Genomic DNA, 15,962 nt, shown 5'->3' on the forward strand with positions numbered 1-15,962 from the left:
GTTTCTGTGAGGGTGTGTGTGTGCGCCTGTGTGGATATAGGTGTGCATGTCTGTGTGTGCGTCTGTGCCCATCTGTGTCTGCGTCTGTGTGCATGCTGTGTGCTGGTGGGTGTCTGTGTGTGCATGTCTGTGTGTGTGTGTGCATGCTGTGTGCTGGTGGGTGTCTGCGTGTGCATGTCTGTGTGTGTGTGTGCATGCTGTGTGCTGGTGGGTGTCTGTGTGTGCATGTCTGTGTGTGTGTGTGCATGCTGTGTGCTGGTGGGTGTCTGCATGTGAGACTGCTGTGGTTGTGTGTGTCTGTGTCTCCGTGTGCATATGTGTGTGCATGTCTGTGTGTCTCCGTCTGTGTGCATGGTGTGTGTCGGTGTCTGTGTGCATATGTGTCTGCTGTGCTTGTGTGCGTGTCTGTCTGTTTGTGTCTGTGTGTAGTATGTCCTTATGTGTGTGTGTCTGTGTGTGAGACTGTGTGTGTCTGTGTCCACGTGTGTGTGCACGTCTCTGTGGTGTGTATGTGTCTCTGAGGGTACGTGTGTCTGCATGTCTGTGTGCGTGTGTGTGCCTGTCTGTTGGTGTATCTCTGTGTCCGTGTGTCTGTGTGCCCATCTGTGCATGTGTCTGTGTCCGTGTGTGTGTGTGTGCGCCTGTCTGTTGTTGTGTCTCTGTGTGTCCGTGTGTCTCTATGCCCATCCGTGCATGTGTCTGCATCTGTGTGTGCGTGTCTGTGTCTGTGTGTAGTATGTCCTTATGTGTGTGTGCGTGAGACTGTGTGTGTGTGTCCACGTGTGTGTGCACGTATCTCTGGTGTGTGTGTGTCTCTGAGGGTATGTGTATGTATCTGCGCGTCTGTGCGGGTATATGTGTGCATGTCTGTGTGTGTGCATCTCTGTGTGCCCGTCTGTGCGTCTGTGCATGTCACTGCTGTGCTTGTACATCAGTGTGTGCATGTGTCTGTGTGTGCATGTGTGTGTGTGTGGTATGTCCTTGCGTGCATGTCTGTGCATGAGAATGTCTGTGTGTCTGCGTCTGTGTCTGCGTGTGTGCAACTTTCTGTGGTGTGTGTTTGCATACGTGTCTGTGAGGGTATGTGTGTTTCTGTGCATCTGTGTGGGTATATGTGTGTGTGTCTGTGTGTACATGTCTGTGTGTGTGTCTGCGTCCGTGTGCGTGTGTGTGCCTGTCTGTTGGTGTGTGTCTGTGTCCGTGTGTCTGTGTGCCCATCTGTGCATGTGTCTGCATCTGTGTGTGTGTGTCTGTGTGCCCATCTGTGCATGTGTCTGCATCTGTGTGTCTGTGTGCCCATCTGTGCATGTGTCTGCATCTGTGTGTGTGTCTGTGTGCCCATCTGTGCATGTGTCTGCATCTGTGTGTGTGTCTGTGTGCCCATCTGTGCATGTGTCTGCATCTGTGTGTGTGTCTGTGTGCCCATCTGTGCATGTGTCTGCATCTGTGTGTGTGTCTGTGTGCCCATCTGTGCATGTGTCTGCATCTGTGTGTGTGTCTGTGTGCCCATCTGTGCATGTGTCTGCATCTGTGTGTGTGTGTCTGTGTGCCCATCTGTGCATGTGTCTGCATCTGTGTGTGTGTCTGTGTGCCCATCTGTGCATGTGTCTGCATCTGTGTGTGTGTGTCTGTGTGCCCATCTGTGCATGTGTCTGCATCTGTGTGTGTGTGTCTGTGTGCCCATCTGTGCCTGTGTCTGCATCTGTGTGTGTGTGTCTGTGTGCCCATCTGTGCATGTGTCTGCATCTGTGTGTCTGTGTGCCCATCTGTGCATGTGTCTGCATCTGTGTGTGTGTGTCTGTGTGCCCATCTGTGCATGTGTCTGCATCTGTGTGTGTGTGTCTGTGTGCCCATCTGTGCATGTGTCTGCATCTGTGTGTGTGTCTGTGTGCCCATCTGTGCATGTGTCTGCATCTGTGTGTGTGTCTGTGTGCCCATCTGTGCATGTGTCTGCATCTGTGTGTGTGTCTGTGTGCCCGTCTGTGCATGTGTCTGCATCTGAGTGTGTGTATGTGGGCCTGTCAGTGTATCTCTGTATGTCCGAGCTTGTGTCTGTGTGTGCATGTCTTTCTGGTGTGTGCTTGCATGTGTGCCTTTGTGTCTGCAGGACTGTACGTCTGTGCGTTTGGATGGGTGTGTGTGTGCGTGCCTGTGTGTCTGCGTCCGTGGGTATGCCTGTGCGTGTCTGTGTGTGGGTCCACACAGACACGAGGGCATCTCCAAACAGGTGGATGAGACCGGGTGCGCTGGCTCACACCTGTCATCCCAGCACTTTGAGAGGCCGAGGCGGGAGGATCACCTGAGGTCAGGAGTTCGAGACCAGCCTGACCAACATGGTGAAACCCCGTCTCTACTAATAATACAAAAACCAGCCGGGCGAGGTGGCGGGCGCCTGTAGTCCCAGCTACTCGGGAGGCTGAGGCAGGAGAATCGCTTGAACCCGGGGGGAGGCGGAGGTTGCAGTGAGCCGAGATCGCGCCACTGCACTCCAGTCTGAGCAACAGAGCGAGACTCCATCTCAAAAAAGAAAAAAAAAAAAACGAGACACCTGACATGCCGTAATTCATTACCATCCTACAGCGGCCAGGCCGGCAGGCACAGGTGCTGGGGACCTCCATGCCCCTCCACTGGAGGTTTCCGGATACTTTTTTTTTTTCTGAGACGGAGACTTGCTCTGTCGCCCAGGCTGGAGCACAGTGTCCGGATCTCAGCTCGCTGCAAGCTCCGCCTCCCGGGTTCACGCCATTCTCCTGCCTCAGCCTCCCCAGTAGCTGGGACTACAGGCGCCCGCCAACTCGCCCGGCTAATTTTTTGTCATTTTGGTGGAGACGGGGTTTTACCGTGTTGACCAGGCTGGCCTCGAACTCCTGATCTCAGGTGATCTGCCTGCCTCGGCCTCCCAAAGTGCTGGGATTACACCCCGCCCGGCCGGAAATGCTAAAGTTTAAAATCATGAGCCCTGAAAGAGCACCTTCTCCTCAGAGCTGGGGGAAAGCAGCTCAGACTTCCCACCACACACCCTCCCGCCCCTTCTTTCCCCTCATGCAACTCGCAGCTTGCTTGCTTGCTTGGCTGTGGTTCCTATTTGCTGGACACAGCAGGGTTAGCCATCAGTCAATACAAACACTTCTGTGACCATCCGCAGGTGCACACCAGCACACGGTAGCTACGGGGTTTCCCGGGGTGACTGGAACAAACTAGCCCAAGCGGGGGCCTCACAACTTCCAAAACCACAGGAATTTATCCTCTCCCAGTCCTGGAGACCAGAGTCTGAGATCAAGACATCTCAGGGCTGGGAGGATCCTTCCTGCCTCTCCCACCTCCTGGGGGCTCCAGGCGTCCCCGGGCTTGTGGCCGCATCACTCCAGTCTCTGCCTCCGTCTCCACGTGGCCTTCTCCTCTGTGTCTGTGTCTCCTCTTCTGTCTCTTACAAGGACACCTGTCATTCCATTTAGAGCTGAGCTAGGTGATCTCATCTCAAGATACTCAACAGAATGACACCCGCAGAGACCTTCTTTCTAAATGAGATTCTATTCACAAGTCTACGGGTTAGGACATGGACAGATCTTTTGAGGTCACCATCCCAACCCACTGCAATTGTGTCTGGTTCTTTCTGGAGCCTCTAGGGGAGGCTCCTTCCTGCCTCTCCCAGCTCCTGGGGACTCCAGGCGTCCCTGGGCTTGTGGCCGCATCACTCCAGTCTCTGCCTCCGTCTCCACGTGGCCTCCTCCTCTGTGTCTGTGTCTCCTCTTCTGTCTCTTAGAAGAACACCTGTCATTGCATTTAGGGGACACCCTATTCCAGGATGATTGCATCTTGAAATTCTGCACTCAATGACATCCAGAGAGACCCTATTTCCAGATAAGTTCCCATTCCCAGGGACCGAGAGTCGGCACCTGAATGTATCTTTTAAGGGGACGCCATTCACCGCACTCCAGCAGACCATCTTTTAATTTCAGCAATCATAGAGGGGCGTGCCGCTACACGCACCCCCCTGCAGGCAACCCTTCCGGGGTGCCTGAATCGGGATCGCCAGGGAAGGCCCCGCTGTTGCCCACTCCCTAGCAGTGCGGCCCCGACGCTCCCTGGCTGACAGAGACACCCATTTGCGCTGACTCTGCCTGCCTCGCCCAGGTGGTGCCTCTGAGTTTCCTTTTTTCCTCCCTTGCCTTTTTTTTTTTTTGTCAGCCGGGCTGGAGTGCACTGGCGTGATCTCAGCTCACTGCAGCCTCCGCCTCCCGGGTTCAAGCGATTCTCCTGCCTCAGCCTCCCGAGTAGCTGGAATTACAGGCACCCACTACCCCCGTCCAGCTAATTTGTATTTTTAGTAGAGCTACGGCTTCGCCATGCTGCTCAGGCTGGTCTCGAACTCCTGAGCTCAATCTGCCTACCTCAGGCTCCGAAACTGCTGAGATTACAGGTGTGAGCCGCCGTGCCCGGCCTTTTCTCGGCCGGAGTCTAACCGCACGCCCGTGGCATCGCTAACCAGCTCCTCTGTGCAAGTACCCATGGGGATATACTCATTCCTGCCCACACCCCTCTCTTCTCCATCCCTGATTTAGGATGTGGGTGGCCGTCCGAGGATCTGTCCGGGGAGGACTGCTTCTCCCATACCTGACGGACGTGTCGCCTTTTGTCTTTAAACCAGGTGATTTTTTCAGGGACCCCCTCCCCAGCGCTGAGCTATATGTCCTGTGCCGGATCCTGCACAACTGGTCAGACGACAAAGTCCACAAGTTACTCAGCAAGGTCGCCGAGAGCTGCAAGCCAGGTGAGAGCCCGTCGTCACGTTCACTCTTTTTGTTAAGACGTAGTTTTCGGTTCAAGTTTTACAAGGAGGCCGGGCGCAGTGGCTCACACCTGTCATCCCAGCACTTTGGGAGGCTGAGGCAGGTGGATCACCTGAAGTCAGGAGTTCAAGACCCGCCTGGCCAACATGGTGAAACCCCGTCTCTACTAAAAATACAAAAATTAGGCTGGGTGCGGTGACTCAAGCCTGTAATCCCAGCACTTTGGGAGGCCGAGACGGGCGGATCACAAGGTCAGGAGATTGAGACCATCCTGGCTAACACGGTGAAACCCCGTCTCTACTAAAAAATACAAAAAACTAACTGGGCGAGGTGGCAGGCGCCTGTCATCCCAGCACTTTGGGAGGCTGAGGCAGGCGGATCACCTGAGGTCAGGAGTTCGAGACCCGCCTGGCCAACATAGTGAAACCCCATCTCTACTGAAAATACAAAACTTAGGCAGGCATGGTGGCGGGCGCCTGTAATCCCGGGTCCTTAGGAGGCTGAGGCAGGAGAATCGCTTGAACCCAGGAGGTGGAGATTGCAGTGAGCCGAGATTGCGCCACTGCACTCCAGCCTGGGTGACAGAGCGAGATTCTGTATCAAAAAAAGAACAGCAAAAAAAGAACCGGCTTATGTGATTTTTGGAGGTTGGCAAGTCCAGCGTCTGGATGAGAGGCCCGCGACATTGTGGAGGATAAATCCGCTGTATTTAAAGTTGGCCAATGTGGTCAGGTGCAGTGACTCACACCTATCATGCCTGCACTTAGGGAGGCCAAGGTGGGCAGATCACCTGAGGTCGGGGGTTTGAGGCCAGCCTGGCCAACATGGTGAAACCCCGTCTCTACTAAAAATACAAAAAATTAGCCGGGCATGATAGCAGGCACCTGTAATCCCAGCTACTCGGGAGGCTGAGGCAGGAGAATCGCTGGAACCTGGAGACGGAGGTTGCAGTGAGCCGAGACGGTGCCACTGCACTCCAGCCTGGGCAACAGAGCGAGACTCCATCTCAAAAAAAAAAAAAAGAAAATCCTAAAGAGAAAATATATTTACCATTATGAAGTTGAAGTGGCTCATCCTAAAGGTCTTCATTCTTGTTGTCTTCACACTGAGGAGGCTGCAGAGGAGGAGGAAGCCGTGGGCTGCTCTTGCTGTCTCAGGGGTGGCCGAGGCAGAGGGAAATCCGTGAGTGAGGGCAGTTTAGAGCCGTGTTGCTCAAGGCTCAGCTGGATCGAACCCGTGTGTTTATACACAGGCACAGGTGCGCGCGCACACACACACACACACACACACACACACACACACCACGCACTCTCTCGGCTCAAAGCCTTCGTATCAGGTTTCTCCCGTCCCCCCAGCCTGCTCCTGGAGCCGGGTGGGGCTGCTGGAACCCCAGGCTCCAGGGGTATCGGATTTCCACAATGGAAGGACATGGCCCTGAGGGAATCTGGTGGGCGTTCAGGCTCCCTCAGAGTTCAAAGTTGCTGCTACAGTGAGAATTCCTAGAATATTTGCAGAGAACACTTAATTACCTTAACAGAGCCGGCCAGGACTCCTCATAGGTTCAGCTGGTCAAGAGACTTCCATCCTTTTCTCTCTCCCTCTCCCTCTTTCTCCCTGTCTTTCTCTGTGTATCTTTTTTTTTTTTTTTTGAGACGGAGTCTCGCTCTGTCACCCAGGCTGGAGTGCAGTGGCCGGATCTCAGCTCACTGCAAGCTGCGCCTCCCGGGTTCACGCCATTCTCCTGCCTCAGCCTCCCGAGTAGGCACGTGCCACCACGCCCGGCTAATTTTGCATTTTTAATAGAGACGGGGTTTCACCATGTTGGTCAGGCTGGTCTTGAACTCCCAACAGGTGATCCACTCACCTGGGACTCCCAAAGTCCTGGGATTACAGGCGTGAGCCACTTTGCCCGGCTCTCTTTATATATATATATTTTTTGAGACGAGGTCTCATTTTGCTGCCCAGGCTGGTGTGCAGTGGTGCAGTCACAGCTCACTGCAGCCTTGACCTCCTAGGCTCAAGCTATCCTCCCACCTTAGCCTCCCGAGTAGCTGTGAGTACACGCATGCATCACCATGCCCAGCTAATCTTTTTTAAAAGTTTTCTTTTGTGAGGCCGGGCGCCATGGCTCACACCTGTCATCCCAGCACCTTGGGAGGCCGAAGCCAGCAGGCTACGAGGTCAGGAGTTTGAGACCAGCCTGAGCAATAGGGTGAAACTCCATCTCTACTAAAAACACAAAACTTAGCCAGGCACGGTGGCGGGCGTCTATACTCCCAGCTACTCAGGAGGCTGAGGCAGGAGAATCGCTTGAACCCAGAAGGTGGAGGTTGCAGTGAGCCGAGATCGCGCCACTGCACTCCAGCCTGGGCGACAGAGCGAGAGTCTCAAAAAAAAAATAACCAAAAAGTTTTCTGTGGAGATGGGAGTCTCTCTCTGTCACCCAGGCTGATGGGCAATGGTGTCATCATAGTTCACTGCAGCCTTGACCTCCTGTGCTGAAGCAAATCTTCCCTCCTCAGCCTCCCCAGTCCCTGGGAGTACAGGCATATATTACCATGCCCTGCTACTTTCTTAAAATTTTTTTTGTAGAAATGGGATCTTGCTATGTTGCCCAGGCTACTCCCAAACTCCTGGGCTCAAGCGATCCTCCTGCCTTGGCCTCCCCAAATGCTGGGGTTAAAAGATGCTCGAGCCACTGCACCTGGCCTCTGTCTCTCTTTCTCTCCCTCTTCCTCTCTGTCTTCTCCTCTCTGTGACTTTTTATGTATCTCATCTATCATCAGTCTGTTTCTCCTCTCTCCTCTTTTCTCCCTTCCTTCCTTATCTGTCTTCTGTCTCTTCCTCCCTCTCCTCACCCTGCCTCTGTCTCTTTTTATACTTCTATCATCATCCTTTTAAAAAAAAAAAATCCTTTTTAAAAAATAAAATAAAATAGAGACCAGATCTCACTATGTTGCTCGAGTTGGTTTGAAATTCCTGGGCTCAAACCATCCTCCCACCTCAGCCTCCCAAAGTGCTGGGATTACAGGCGTGAGCCACTGCACCTGGACTTCTAACAGTGATCCGTCAGCTATCTGTCATCTGTCTATCATTTATTATCTATCTATCCATCCATCCATTCATCTACCTACCGATCATCTACCATCTATTCATCTATCCATCCATCTCATCCATCTATCTATCCATTCATCTATTTGCCCATCATCTACCATCTATTCATCTATCCATCCATCTCATCCATGCATCCATCTATCCATCCATTCATCTACCTACCCATCATCTACCATCTGTTCATCTATCCATCCATCTCATCCATGCATGCATGCATCCATCCATTCATCTATCTGCCCATCATCTACCATCTATTCATCTATCCATCCATCTCATCCATGCATCCAACTATCCATCCATTCATCTATCTGCCCATCATCTACCATCTATTCATCTATCCATCCATCTCATCCATGCATCCAACTATCCATCCATTCATCTATCTGCCCATCATCTACCATCTATTCATCTATCCATCCATCTCATCCATGCATCCATCTATCCATCCATTCATCTACCTGCCCATCATCTACCATCTATTCATCTATCCATCCATCTCATCCATGCATCCATCTATCCATCCATTCATCTACCTGCCCATCATCTACCATCTATTCATCTATCCATCCATCTCATCCATGCATGCATCCATCCATCCATCTGCCCATCTACCATCTGTTCGTCTATCCATCCATCTCATCCATGCATCCAACTATCCATCCATTCATCTATCTGCCCATCATCTACCATCTGTTCACCCATCCATCCATCTCATCCATGCATCCATCCACCCATTCATCTGCCCATCATGTACCATCTGTTCACCCATCCATCTATCTCATCCATGCATCCATCCACCCATTCATCTGCCCATCATCTATCATCTGTTCACCCATCCATCCATCTCATCCATGCATCCATCCATCCATTCATCTATCTGCCCATCATCTACCATCTATTCACCCATCCATCCATCTCATCTATGCATCCATCCATCCATCTGCCCATCATCTACCATCTGTTCACCCATCCGTCCATCTCATCCATGCATCCATCCATCCATTCATCTATCTGCCCATCATCTACCATCTATTCACCCATCCATCCGTCTCATCCATGCATTCATCTATCCATCCATCTACCTACCTACCTACCCATCATCTACCATCTATTCACCCCTCCATCCATCCATCTCATCCATGCAACCATCTATCCATCCATTCATCTACCTACCTATCATCTACCATCTGTTCATCCATCCATCCAGGAGAACTGAAACGGACCCAGGTGATGCATCCATCTATCCACCCATCTTTCGATCTAATCTCCTTCTCCGTCTGTCCGCCCTGCATCGTCTCTGTCTCACTCCCCTCCCCTCCCTGTGTAAGGGTTCTCGGCAGCCTCTGCTCACAGCTCTGAGCTCCCATTGCCCGCTGTGTCCCCCTGAAGGATCCCCGCCTGGCTGGCCAGGACTCCAGCTCTCTGCTCTCCCCCACCAGGGACCGGCCTGCTGCTGGTGGAGACGCTCCTGGATGAGGAGAAGAGGGAGGCGCAGGGTGGCCTGATACAGTCGCTGAACACGCTGGTGCAAACTGAGGGCAGGGAGCGGAGCAGAGGCGAGTACCAGTGCTTGCTGGAGCTGCACGGCTTCCACCAGGTGCAGGTGGTGCACTTGGAGGGTGTCCTGGATGCCATGTTGGCCACCAGAGTGGCCCCCTGAAGCCCAGGCAGCGTGTTCATTATAGGGACGTCCTCCCCCAGGCTGCAGGTGGACCACCTGGTTCCCAAGTACATAGGACAGTCACATAGGAGCGTGCAGTCGTGGCTGAATAAAGAAAGTAAAAGTCTGTCCATGGCTCCTCTGTGAGAGTTCTTGATGAGGGAAGAGGCTGCATTTGGGGAGAAGGGGACAGAGGGTGCATTTGGGGAGGAGGGGATGGAGGCAGCATTTGAGGAGGAGGGGAAGGAGGCTGCATTTGGGGAGGAGGGGATGGAGGCTGCATCTGAGGAGGAGGGAAAGGAGGCTGCATCTGGGGAGGAGGGGATGGAGGCTGCATTTGGGGAGGGGGGATGGAGGCTGCATTTGGGGAGGAGGGGATGGAGGCTGCATTCGGGGAGGAGGGGAAGGAGGCTGCATCTGGGGAGGAGGGGATGGAGGCTGCATCTGGGGAGGAGGGGATGGAGGCTGCATCTGAGGAGGAGGGGATGGAGGCTGCATTTGGGGAGGAGGGGATGGAGGCTGCATTTGAGGAGGAGGGGATGGAGGCTGCATCTGAGGAGGAGGGGATGGAGGCTGCATTTGGGGAGGAGGGGAAGGAGGCTGCATTTGAGGAGGAGGGGATGGAGGCTGCATCTGAGGAGGAGGGGAAGGAGGCTGCATTTGGGGAGGAGGGGATGGAGGCTGCATTTGGGGAGGAGGGGAAGGAGGCTGCATTTGGGGAGGAGGGGATGGAGGCTGCATTTGGGGAGGAGGGGATGGAGGCTGCATTTGGGGAGGAGGGGATGGAGGCTGCATTTGAGGAGGGGAAGGAGGCTGCATTCGGGGAGGAGGGGAAGGAGGCTGCATTCAGGGAGGAGGGGAAGGAGGCTGCATTCGGGGAGGAGGGGGAGGAGGCGGCATTCGGGGAGGAGGGGATGGAGGCTGCATTTGGGGAGGAGGGGATGGAGGCTGCATCTGAGGAGGGGAAGGAGGCTGCATCTGAGGAGGAGGGAAAGGAGGCTGCATCTGGGGAGGAGGGAATGGAGGCTGCATTTGGGGAGGGGGGATGGAGGCTGCATTTGGGGAGGAGGGGATGGAGGCTGCATTCGGGGAGGAGGGGAAGGAGGCTGCATCTGGGGAGGAGGGGATGGAGGCTGCATCTGGGGAGGAGGGGATGGAGGCTGCATCTGAGGAGGAGGGGATGGAGGCTGCATTTGGGGAGGAGGGGATGGAGGCTGCATTTGGGGAGGAGGGGAAGGAGGCTGCATTTGGGGAGGAGGGGATGGAGGCTGCATTTGGGGAGGAGGGGATGGAGGCTGCATTTGGGGAGGAGGGGATGGAGGCTGCATTTGAGGAGGGGAAGGAGGCTGCATTCGGGGAGGAGGGGAAGGAGGCTGCATTCAGGGAGGAGGGGAAGGAGGCTGCATTCGGGGAGGAGGGGGAGGAGGCGGCATTCGGGGAGGAGGGGATGGAGGCTGCATTTGGGGAGGAGGGGATGGAGGCTGCATCTGAGGAGGGGAAGGAGGCTGCATCTGAGGAGGAGGGAAAGGAGGCTGCATCTGGGGAGGAGGGGATGGAGGCTGCATTTGGGGAGGGGGGATGGAGGCTGCATTTGGGGAGGAGGGGATGGAGGCTGCATTCGGGGAGGAGGGGAAGGAGGCTGCATCTGGGGAGGAGGGGATGGAGGCTGCATCTGGGGAGGAGGGGATGGAGGCTGCATCTGAGGAGGAGGGGAAGGAGGCTGCATTTGGGGAGGGGAAGGAGGCTGCATTCAGGGAGGAGGGGAAGGAGGCTGCATTCGGGGAGGAGGGGGAGGAGGCGGCATTCGGGGAGGAGGGGATGGAGGCTGCATCTGAGGAGGAGGGGAAGGAGGCTGCATTTGGGGAGGAGGGGATGGAGGCTGCATTTGAGGAGGAGGGGATGGAGGCTGCATTTGAGGAGGAGGGGAAGGAGGCTGCATTGGGGAGGAGGGGAAGGAGGCTGCATTTGGGGAGGAGGGGAAGGAGGCTGCATTTCGGGAGGAGGGGATGGAGGCTGCATTTGGGGAGGAGGGGATGGAGGCTGCATCTGAGGAGGAGGGGATGGAGGCTGCATTTGAGGAGGGGAAGGAGGCTGCATTTGGGGAGGAGGGGATGGAGGCTGCATCTGGGGAGGAGGGGAAGGAGGCTGCATTTGGGGAGGAGGGGATGGAGGCTGCATCTGAGGAGGAGGGGAAGGAGGCTGCATTTGGGGAGGAGGGGATGGAGGCTGCATTTGGGGAGGAAGGGATGGAGGCTGCATCTGAGGAGGAGGGGAAGGAGGCTGCATTTGGGGAGGAGGGGACGGAGGCTGCATTTGAGGAGGGGAAGGAGGCTGCATTCGGGGAGGAGGGGGAGGAGGCAGCATTCGGGGAGGAGGGGAAGGAGGCTGCATTCGCAGAGGAGGGAGATGGAGGCTGCATTCAGGGAGGAGGGGATGGAGGCTGCATTTGGGGAGGAGGGGAAGGAGGCTGCATTTGGGAAGGAGGGGAAGGAGGCTGCATTTGGGGAGGGGGGACAGAGGCTGCATTTTGGGAGAGGGGATGGAGGCTGCATTTGGGGAAGAGGAGGAAAAGGAGGCTGCATTCGGGAAGGAGGGGACGGAGGCTGCACTGGGGGAGGAAAGGAAGGAGGTTGCATTTTTGGAGGAGATGGAGGCTGCATTCAGGGAGGAGGGGAAGGAGGCTGCATTTAGGGAGGGGGGTACAGAGGCTGCATTTGGGGAGGAGGAGGGGAAGGAGGCTCCATTGGGGGAGAAGGAGAAGGAGGTTGCATTTTTGGAGGAGATGAAGACTGCATTCAGGGAGGAGGGGACGGAGGGACAGCAGGGAGGACCGTTCAGCCCGGCGGACGTCCTGGGAGCCAGCAGCCTTCCAGAGTAGCCGGTGGGGACTCGCGGGGAGGGTGGTGGGGACAGGGCTTTCTCACGGCTGCTACGAGGGTGCCGTCCACCAGGCAGGTTCTTGGTCCTTCTCCGCACCCCAGCCTGCATCTTCCCACCTTCCCCACGATTTCCAGTGTGTCTCCTCTGTGGGAACACCGTCGCTGCCGCTCACCCCCGGACGCCCACAGGCCACAGAGTGGCGGTTCTCCGGGCAGCTTCCGTCTCTCCTGTCTTGGTGTAGAGACTGTCACGAGCGGGACCTCCCCAGCCCCTCCTGCAGGGCTGAAATGCGTCTGTAAAACACCCGCTCCCCGAGTCCAGGCAGGCCAGACTCACACCTGCCCTGCGAGGACCTCCTGGGCACACAGTCACTGCGGCTGTAGGGAGCCCGGCAAATCCACATTTCCCCCGTGCTCCACTCCCAGTTCCTGCTGCCGGGCTGTGTTCCGACCCTCAGACCTCAGTTGGCCCTGTGGGGCCCACACAGCCCCCTTTCCTCCCTAGCCCCTCCGGGAACAGCTGGGCCAACCTGGGGCTGGTCTGGGGCGGAGCCCCTCAAACCACAGCCTTGACCTCTAGGAGCACCGAGGTTCAGGCATGATCTGAAAAGCGGGGAGAACCGGAGCAGGCCCAGGTGATGTTTTTAGGGCAGACACACCCAGCTTTCCCGTTCCCGGGCTGGGCGTCCGTGTGCGTGATATTTCAGCTGTTTTCCTTTTTTTTTTGAGACGGAGTCTCGCCCTGTCGCCCAGGCTGGAGTGCAGTGGCCGGATCTCAGCTCACTGCAAGCTCCGCCTCCCGGGTTCACGCCATTCTCCTGCCTCAGCCTCCCGAGTAGCTGGGACTACAGGCGCCCGCCACCTCGCCCGGCTAATTTTTTGTATTTTTTTTTTAGTAGAGACGGGGTTTCACCGTGTTAGCCAGGATGGTCTCGATCTGCTGACCTCGTGATCCGCCCATCTCGGCCTCCCACAGTGCTGGGATGACAGGCTTGAGCCACCGCGCCCGGCCGGTTTTCCTTTTTTTGAGACGGAGTTTGGAGTTTCACTCTTGCTGCCCAGACTGGAGTGCAATAGTGCGATCTCGGCTCACCGCACCCTCCACCTCCTGGGCGGCCTCTTTCAAGGTGCCCGCTGGACAGGTGGCTGTGCTTTTCTGCAGTGGTCACGCGTGATCGCAACACCCAAGTCACAAGCTGCTGCACCCTTACTGTTGCCTGGCATCACAAAAGAATGTGTAGGTTGCTTTGTGCTTTAAGAAAACAGCTGAAATAGGCTGGGTGCAGTGGCTCACACCTGTCATCCCAGCACTGTGGGAGGCCGAGGAAGATAGATCACTTGAGGTCAGGAATTTGAGAGCAGCCTGGCCAACATGGTGAAACCCCGTCTCTACAGAAAATAACAAAAATCAGCCGGGCGTGGTGGCGGGTGCCTGTAATCCCAGCTACTGGGTGGGAGGCTGAGGCAGGAGAATCGCTTTAACCTGGGAAGCGGAGATTGCGGTGAGCCACGATTGTGCCATTGTACTCCAGCCTGGGCAACGAGAGCGAAACTCCATCTCAAAAAAAAGAAAAGAAAAAGAAGAAAAAAGAAAACAGCTGAAATCGGCTGGGTGCAGTGGCTCACGCTTGTAATCCCAGCACTTTGGGAGGCCGAGGCGGGTGGATCACCTGAGGTCAGAAATTTGAGACCAGCCTGGGCAACATGGTGAAACCCTGTCTCTACAGAAAATACAAAAATCAGCTGGGCGTGGTGGCGGGTGCCTGTCATCCCAGCTACTGGGGGGAGGCTGAGGCAGGAGAATCGCTTGAAACCAGTAGGCAGAGGTTGCGGTGAGCCGAGATCGTGCCACTGCACTCCAGCCTGGGCGACAGAGCAAGACTCCGTCTTAAACAAATAAAAAAAAGAAAACAAAACTGATTTCTATATATTTTATGTAACATAAATTATGTGTTCTATAAATTCTGTAAATGACGCGTTCTATCCATATACAGGTATGTGTGTAGAGGTGTGTGTGTTCAGGTGTGTATACGTACATACACACCCATCTGCACACACACACACAGATACGGTCATACGTGTCACTGAATGACACGGACCTGTTTTGAGAAATGCGTCCTTCAGCAATTCTCTTTGTGTGCACATCACGGGGTGCGCTCACACATACCGCCGTGGCACACACAGCCTGCTACTCACCTGGGCTGTGTGGCAGGGCCCCGGGCTCCCGACCTGCTACTCACCTGGGCTGTGTGGCAGGACCCCAAGCTCCCGGCCTGCTACTCACCTGCGTGTGCCGAGTGCCGTAGGCTGCTATAACACAACGGTAGGTGTTTGTATGTCTACAAATAAAGACACAGGAAAACTACAGTATTACCATCTCCTGGGACTTCTGATGTCTACGAAGGCCGTTGTTGACTGCGGGAACGTTACCAGGCACGCGTGACTGTGTGTGATTCTGGACTCCGTTTTTTTTTTTTTTTCTTTTTTGAGACAGAATCTCGCTCTGTCGCCCAGGCTGGAGTGCAATGGCGCGATCTCGGCTCACTGCAACCTCCGCCTCCCGGGTTCAAGCGATTCTCCTGCCTCAGCCTCCCCACAGTAGCTGGATTACAGGCACCCACCACCACGCCCGCCTAATGTTTGTATTTTTGGTACAGACCGTGTTTCACCATGTTGGCCAGGCTGGTCTGGAACTCCTGACCTCAGGTGATCCGCCCGCCTCGGCCTCCCAAAGTGCTGGCATTGCAGGCGTGAGCCACCGCGCCCGGCCTAACTGCACTTTTTTTTTTTTTTTTTACGATCACACGTGGTGTCTCCATGGCAGGCCTAGATGGACCAGGAAGAAAATTCGACTTTGATGATGAAAGGGGGAGTCCAGAGCAGTGGTGCGTGGCCGTGGCCCTCACCGCTTGGCAAGCAGGAAGGATGAGGCTTCCAGGCCCCTCCAATCACACTGGCCTCAGCGTGGGGCCAGACAGGACAGCCGCCAGGCGATGCCACAGAGCCCAGCCCTGGAAAGCGGCCAGCCCTCCGTCCCTCCTACTCCCTTCTCCCTCCCTTCCCATGTCAGCCTGGCCCAGAGCTGTCCCTCCTTCCTCCCTCCCCAAGTCAGCCTGGCCCAGAGCTGTCCCTCCTCCCTCCCTTCCCATGTCAGCCTGGCCCAGAGCTGTCCCTCCTCCCTCCCTTCCCACGTCAGCCTGGCCCAGAGCTGGGGCGACAGATAGCATCCCGGTCACCTTGGGCTGCCTGCAAGGTTTCCCCACGTACCTGCAGGACGCCGTCTGTCTTAAGGCACACGAAGGCCTCTGCAGGGTTCACGGACGGCTTCCACAGCTGCTCTCTGCTCCATCTCAGGTGACCACTGGCCATCTCGAAAGCAACCTGCTTTGATGGCTTTCAAGCCTGAAGCTCCTTCCTCTCCAGCCCCTGCCACTGGGGACGGGGAATCGGGACAGGATGGAGACAGAGGCAGGCGCAGCCCGCCAGTTGTAGGGGCCAGGGACAGATTCCCACCTCTTG

At 55.6% G+C, this 15,962-nt stretch overlaps 1 protein-coding gene across 1 annotated transcript in view; it reads left to right on the forward strand.

Moving 5' to 3' along the window:
- The window catches only part of LOC139360703 (probable bifunctional dTTP/UTP pyrophosphatase/methyltransferase protein), a 39,468-nt gene extending 29,775 nt beyond the window's left edge, over window positions 1-9,693 (forward strand). The window contains exons 9-10 of the mRNA XM_071088542.1: window positions 4,649-4,771; window positions 9,344-9,693. Coding sequence (XP_070944643.1) covers window positions 4,649-4,771; window positions 9,344-9,564 — 344 coding nt within the window. The 3' untranslated portion in view covers window positions 9,565-9,693. The remainder of the gene's footprint in view (window positions 1-4,648; window positions 4,772-9,343) is intronic.
- Window positions 9,694-15,962: the final 6,269 nt, after the last annotated feature.

The sequence above is a fragment of the Macaca nemestrina genome, chromosome X (assembly GCF_043159975.1).
Source record: "Macaca nemestrina isolate mMacNem1 chromosome X, mMacNem.hap1, whole genome shotgun sequence".
Classification (NCBI taxonomy): Eukaryota; Metazoa; Chordata; class Mammalia; order Primates; family Cercopithecidae; genus Macaca; species Macaca nemestrina.